Source organism: Propithecus coquereli, unplaced genomic scaffold, assembly GCF_000956105.1.
Source record: "Propithecus coquereli isolate 6110/MARCELLA unplaced genomic scaffold, Pcoq_1.0 Scaffold606, whole genome shotgun sequence".
Taxonomy (NCBI): domain Eukaryota; kingdom Metazoa; phylum Chordata; class Mammalia; order Primates; family Indriidae; genus Propithecus; species Propithecus coquereli.
The window spans coordinates 62,114-69,391 of record NW_012152019.1 but is presented as its reverse complement, the minus strand read 5'-3'; the positions used below and the strand labels follow the sequence as shown (position 1 = coordinate 69,391).

The following is a 7,278-nucleotide window of genomic DNA, read 5'->3' as shown; positions in this document are numbered from 1 at the left end:
AGTGTCCTTATTTCTCTCCTCCCTCATCCAAGGAGGCTGGAGGTGGGGCAGACACACACCAGGAGGGACTGGCAGTCTACAGTGACCATCCTACCCAAACATTCCCTCTGGCGGAGCTTTTTTCTTCCGACATAAACCACAGCTTTTGTATTACGCAGGTTCTCATTTTTTTTTCCAGGTATAATTTCCGACATTAACCAATTTTGTGAATCTCTTTCTTGTGTTGGAAAAGTGCACACCTTGTATATCCTTGACTCTTTCTGTGGGAATTAAACGTCTGATACTTCCTGTGAACGAGTGAACATGTGATGTCAAATATTTCTTTAAAGGAGCCTTAATAAATGGGTTAGTAAAATAGATCTAAAATCTAAATATCTGGGGATAATCTAGGGAGACAACTACGTAACTCAGATGTAATATGCAAGAATATTTGGAAAAAATTGAGTTGAATAAACTTGGGTCTACACCCCAAAATTTCAAAATGTGCAAAATGGGGAAAAACATTGGGAAATTTCTCCTTTGATGTCCTTGATCTTGGGCTTCATGTCATGGTCACAGAAAGACAAATGAAGGTCCAATCAGGGGAGAATGTGGGAGGAGGTGGTGCAGGAGGGAGGAGAGTGTGCAAAATCTTCAACTATCTCAAAAGCCCTAGTGTTATGACGACGGTGACTCCGTAACCCAGGGAACGTTACACGTGACAAACCAGAACTAAGAGGATTTTCCATCCTCATGATTAAAGGAGACACTGGTGTGAGCGCACCCCTCGTTTGAGGGTGGGGTTCTCTTCTGACTCACCACAATACTTTGCCACCTGTGACCAAGCAGAGGAGAGTAGGCGAGTTTAAAATATATTTTCACAAATACATGCGTAATTTTTGAATACATAAATGACACTTTTCTCAAACTTAAAATGAGTTTTCATGCCTTTTTATCCCCGTAAGCAGTGGGGGCTCCCATGGTTCCATTGTCACCCTCCGAGTTGTCACACGCACAGTCCATGTTTGTGACAGCACAGCCCAGTGCTGGTACCTGCAGAGCTTTGCTTTCATACTGCCATCTGCTTCAGTACCTGCTACCTATGAATAGTTTTCCAAGATAGAAAAACAAACCCTCAGCACAGTACTCCAAACAGGTTCTATGTCACACCTCCTAGGACAGCAGCAGCAACACCGACTAGGCCACAGAAAGACACTGCACATTTGCATTGACTCACCTTCATTTTACTCACAGATCTGATCAATCTCTAGCTGCACAGATTCTCTCCTCCAATCACTTTTACACACTGTAGCCTACTAACTTTTCATGTTTTGTCCACAGTACTTATTGATGATGGGCTCTGTTGAAATTTTCCCCTGACTCCCCCCTGGGCCCTCCCCTCCCAGCCTCGTCAGGGTCTCCTTCTCTCACGGTGTTGCTGATGGTGAGATCCTGTCTCTGGTCCTAGGCTCTCTCTGCCCGAATGGCTGCATCTCCTTTCAGTGCAACTTTGCTTCATGTGGGCCCTCCTGGAGAAGGCAGGGCCCTCCCTTCTCTTTCCTTCCACACTCAGCCCATTCTGCCTGTGATGCTCACACCTCCAATGACAGAAAGGGAATCAGAATGGCTTCCCCAGAGTAGTGGCCCTTAGAGCATCTGGACAGATTTGGAGGTTTAAACATGCAGGCAGCACAGGATGGCGAGGAGAGACCCTGGGACAGTGTCTGGAATTGTGAGGGGTGCAGGATGGGGAGGGCAGGAACCCTGAGCACCAGCCCCTTCCCAGGGCCGCTGTGTCTCCCATGTTCACCAGAGGGCGCTGTGGTCTCAACACCTGGTCAGGCTCCCCAGGGGCTCGGCTGTGTCCCCCGCCCCACCTGCAGGTGTTCCTCTACCCTCTGGGTGGTGTAGCCCTCCCCCGGTACAGTGTCTGCATCTCGCAGCCACAGCTAGTGTGAAGTCTAAGATGGGGCTTGTGCAGCTTCCAGAAAGGAAGAAATTTGCATGCATACCTCCCACCCTGAGCATCAGAATGACAGATAAGGAGGGTTGGTGGGCTCAGTCCCGGCTGTCAGCTCAGGAAGCAGAGCCTGGGGTGTCCCCACCATGGCCTGGGCTCCTCCGCTCCTCCTCACCCTCCTCGCTCACTGCACAGGTGGCTGCACGCAGGGAATTCAGGGAGGGCTCCTGGATGTCACCTGGGGTGATGATCTCTCCCTCCTCTTTGAAACAGGACCTGATCTGTCTCACTGAACTCTGTGTCCCTTCCTCTTTGCAGGGTCTTTGGCCAACTTTGTCTTGACTCAGCCCAGCTCTGTGTCGGGGTCTCCAGGGCAGAAGGTCACCATCTCCTGCACCCGCAGCAGCGGCAACATTGGCAGCTACTATGTGCACTGGTACCAGCAGCGCCCGGGCAGTGCCCCCACCACTGTGATCTACAATGATAACCAAAGACCCTCTGGAGTCCCCGATCGGTTCTCTGGCTCCATCGACAGCTCCTCCAACTCCGCCTCCCTGACCATCTCTGGGCTGCAGTCTGAGGACGAGGCCGACTACTACTGTCAGTCCTATGATAGCAGTGCTAGTCACACAGTGCTCCGGACCATGGGGAAGTGAGACAAAAACCCCCCAGGGCATCCTCGCCCTGGCTCTGCCTTCAGCCTGTCCCCACCAGGGTGTCCGGCTCTTCCCTTGTCCCTCCTGGATGCCTGAGTTGGAACTGGCCTCTCACAATTTCCCATATTTTCCTTCAGTGTATCAACTTCATCTTCCACATCTGGACGGCTTATCTTCTAAGACAGTTATAGTCAACCCACGCGGTGGATTGAGTTTCAAACAATGTGTCTGAAAAGTGAACCTAGACAGTTTGTGTCGGGAGCTGTCTTGCACATTGTAAGATGCTTAGTAGCATCTCTGGTCTCCAATAACACTCCCCCCTCATTTGTGACAACAAAACTGTCTCCAGATACTGCCAAATGTCCCCAGCCTGGGGGGCAAGGTCAGCTCTGGTTGAAACCACTCAGTGACAGGCCTGTCCTCAGACATCTGCAATCCCCTGACTTTGCATCATGTGGACACCATCCAGCTGGACATGGGACCAGGTTGTTTTAATCTCTGTTTCTGGTTCCCATTCATTAGATTCAGATTATAAAATTATATGGCTGATATATTTAAGTTAGCAATCATAAAATCCCTTTGATGACCTATTTCATATATTCTTGAAACAAATAGGAAAGGAGAAAATCTCATAAAAAATAGAAGTTATAAAAACAAACTAAGTGGAAATTACAGAATCATAAAATCTTTTTACAGAAATAAAAAGACTCTAGAGAGACTCAAGAATAAGTAACTATGAAACTAAAATTCAGGCATTAGGGAAGGTATTTAACACAACTAGAGAAAGTACAAACAATAGTTATCACAGCCCAGCAGGGGGAGCTGCGGATCTTCTCAGAGCTGAGCCAGGCCTGAAACAAACCAAATGGTTCAAATTTAATGGTCCCTGGGCCCCTGCTCACTGGCCTGAGTAAGAGGTGACAGCAGCTGCTTCCTCCCAAGGGAAAAACTCAGAGCTCGCACCAGACCAGCCTCCCTGATAGAGGAGCTGCCCCCGGGCCAAGGACACAGAATCAGGTGGTGCTGGTGGTGTTGGTGAAGGGCTCATATTTGCATAATGCACGACCCAAACACACAGCCAATGCCCAGTCAGCTGAGGAGGAGACACAAGAACCATCCCAGAGTCCAGCAGCAGCTGTGGGCCCTGGGGATCTTTGGGAAGTTCACACCATGGTCTGGGTGCCTCTCCTCCTCCTCCTCCTCCTCCTCCTCCTCCTCCTCTTCCTTCTCCTCCTCCTCCTCCTCTTCCTTCTCCTCCTCCTCTCCCTTCTCGCTCTTTGCCCAGGCACCTAAAGATTTCAGAGAGAAGCCTTTGAAGGATCCCTCTGTCTTCCTTCCTCATTTCTAACATATGGCTGGTTTAGGCTTGGGGTTCTGGGTTCAGGCCGTGGTGACTCAGCAGCCCTGCTACCATAACTGCAGGAGAGACAGTCCCTCTGCCCTGTGACTGGAGCAGTCACCAATGGTCACTATCCATACTGGGTCCAGCAGAAGTCTGGCCAGGTCTCCAGGACATTGCTTTGTGTTGCAAGCAACAAACACCCCTGGACACCCATGTTTTTCAGTCTCCCTCCTTGGGGACAAAGCGGCCTTGACTGGCTCAGGGGCCCAGCCTGAGGACCAGGCTGAGGACTGCTGCATGCTGCTCTGCAGTGATGATCAACACAGTGAGAGACCCACAGGGGAGCAAGACCGAAACACGCCTTTGACTGAGCCTGGGTACAAATATGATCACATGATGTCAGGATCACATGACCAGACACCTGCGCTGAGAGGACAATCCACAGGTGGATCATCCTTAGAGAGGAAGGGGAATGGAAGGGTCTGAATTGACTCCTGTTCTCATTTGTGTCTTAAGGTGGAGGATATTTGTGGATGATTTGGAAAGAAGTGGACCACGAAAAGCAGAATTTAATTATTCCGTGTTCCCAAACTAACAGCAACACCTGGATCACATTTAAAGGCTAAAGTCAAAAACATTTCTTTCAGAAATAAGAAATGATGCTGTTTTTGCCAACTAAGAGTAAATGGAAGAAACTCTTTTTTGTATATTAATAAATTTAATTTATTAGGTTCTGTTTTAATAGAACATATGTATTAAGGTAACATTTTTAAAAAGATTCTTCCTCTTTAATTTTATGTTTAAATACATCTTTCTATGAAGATATGTTGAAATCCTAACCCATAGTATTTCTTAAGGTCACCTTATTTAAAAAATAATGTCATTGCTGATAAAATTCATTAGGATGAGGTGACACATTCATTACAGGGTGCTCTCCTGATGAGTTCTGCCTGGTGTCCTAAAAAGATGGTCATGAGAAGACCGGGAACATGGAGAGAACCCCATACGGTGACGGAGGCGGAGAATGGACTTAAGCAGCTTCAAGCCAAGGGACAGGAAAGGTTGGTGGCAAACCACTAGCAGCCAGGAAGGGGGAAGGGAGGATCCCCCTGGAGGTGTCAGAGGGAACGTGGTGCTGCCTGTGGATTTAGGAGGACCAGGCTCCAGAGCTGTGAGACGATGCACGCCTGTCCTTTAGACCACCCAGTGTGTGCGACATTGTGATTGCTGTGCTGGAAAGTGAATACACCAAACAGTAATATAGCGACGTTTCTCAATTCTATTGCAATTCTTTCATCTTGGCCTTCAATCGTTTCCACAAGTATGATCATATTCGTGCTCATATTTCTAAACTTCATGACCACACTTATCACATAATGTGAATATAATGAATTCCTCTGTCTTTAAAATGCATAACTATATAAGCACTGCATAATATAAATAAGATTTTAGTACTAATGCAAAATCGTAGCTTTTACATTATTTCACTTGTTCACTAGTAGCAAGATATAAAGATGAAAAGATCATCTCGCTATTAATAACACCCTTCGTTCATCTCTGTGGATCAGTGAGCTCAGAGACAGATGCCCACGTGGCCAGTGGGCAGCCCGAGGGCACCGTGCCTGGTGCATCACGCACAGAATGCGGCACAGGAGGGCGGCTTGCTGGGCACACTGGCAGGAAGCAGAGCAGACTGAGGCCTGAGGAACACCCATCACCAAACCCTCCAGCGCCTTCCCGCCTGTGTCAGACCAGAGCTCCTCAGACATTCAAGTGCACATGGACCATCTGGGGTCCTGTACCGTGTGGACGCTGACTCAGGGGTGTGGAGGGGCCTGAGATTCTGCATTTCTAAAAGGTGCCTCCCCCAGACATCCACATGTGTACTTTCATGTCACCAGTATGTAAGAATGGTGGGAAATAAGAAGGAAAGTCATTAGCGGAGAGAAATCCAAGAAAAATATTTTGCAGAGAGGACTGAAGGCTATGGATTAAGGAACAATCCCCGAGTCCAGGCAGGGAGGTGACCAGAGAGGGCAGCTGAGGAGCTGGGAGAGGCTCCACTTTCTTTAGGAAACAAAACAGAAACGAAAACAAACACACCCCAACCTCCGTCAACCCCACCCCACCTCTGGATCTTGCCCAATGTCCCCACTGGCCCAGTCCCTGCTACAGTGTGGACCGTCCTCACCCTCCCCTTCCCGGCTCTGACTCACGACTTCCCTTCTCAGCCCTCGGGTCTCTCTCCTTCATTCCCCTTCCCTTCTCTCCTCTGAGCTCCTCAGTAAATCACCAAGGTCTTTATCTGAGAAAGGCCATGGACATATTTTTAGATCTTTCCTTGGAAGTTATCACTGATGTCCTCCATTTCTCTTGAACTTCTCTGACCCCACACTTCAGAAGAAGCCCACAGTGAGCTGATTCCCTTTTCTGATCACTCAGGGACCTTCCCCTTCTCCTCCCTGGGTCTGTCCTCATCCCCCAGGGAACCCAGTGAGTCACCAAGCCTGCTCATTTGTCCTCCAGACACTCCCATTCTGTCCCTGTGTGACCTCCTGAGGAATCACGTGAGGAGGGAGACACCTGATTCAGCAGTCTGGGAAGTGGCTTCATGGACGGTTTGTGTTGGGGACACCCCTTCCCCTTTTAAAGTGGAGTGGGTCGTGTGTCCTGTTCCCACTGATAAGTCAGAAATAGAAAACTAAAGACTGACACATGGTAGGAGCTGCCCAGAGGAGGGCCCTCAATTTGTCCTTGGGCAGGGACCGGGCAGTGATCAAGGCCCTGGTGGGGACAGGAGACTCTGTCAGGACCCCCTGGCATCTGGTGACAGACACACTGCACCTGGGCCTGGGCAGCAGGGGGCGCTGTGGGCCTGTGACTGATTGCTCTGTGGGGCTCAGCTGGGAAAGCACATACTTGAACCTGGGTTCTGCTCAGAGCTCATTGGTGTCAGCAGCTGGGTGCTCTTTGAGGCCCTGGGGACCATCAGGACATGCCCAGCCAAAGCCCGCCCCTCTCAGAAATGACACCAAGCCACTGGGGCTGCCCACAGGCCAGGGGGGTTTGGAGGGCAGGGGAGGAGGAGCACATTTGCATGCAGGGCCCCTCTCCCTCCTCTGGGCCTGGAGGGTGGATAAGGGACACCTGCAGCCTGTCAGCCTCGGCAGAGCTCTGGGGTGTCTGCACCATGGCCTGGGCCCCGCTCCTCCTCCTCACTCTCCTCCTGCACTGCACAGGTCAGGACGGCCCCCAGCATCCTGACCCCCAGCTCACTGACACCACCTCCCAACCCATGCCACACTGTCCTTCCCTCTTGTCCTTCCTCCAGGACATAATGC

General features: G+C 50.0%; 1 gene segment (V, D, J or C); it reads left to right on the top strand.

Moving 5' to 3' along the window:
• The first annotated feature begins 2,058 nt into the window (after positions 1 to 2,058).
• LOC105822384 lies at positions 2,059 to 2,647 on the top strand. The segment is given in 2 exon segments: positions 2,059 to 2,134; positions 2,258 to 2,647. Coding segments are annotated over 2 exon segments (387 nt in total).
• The last annotated feature ends 4,631 nt before the right edge of the window (positions 2,648 to 7,278 follow it).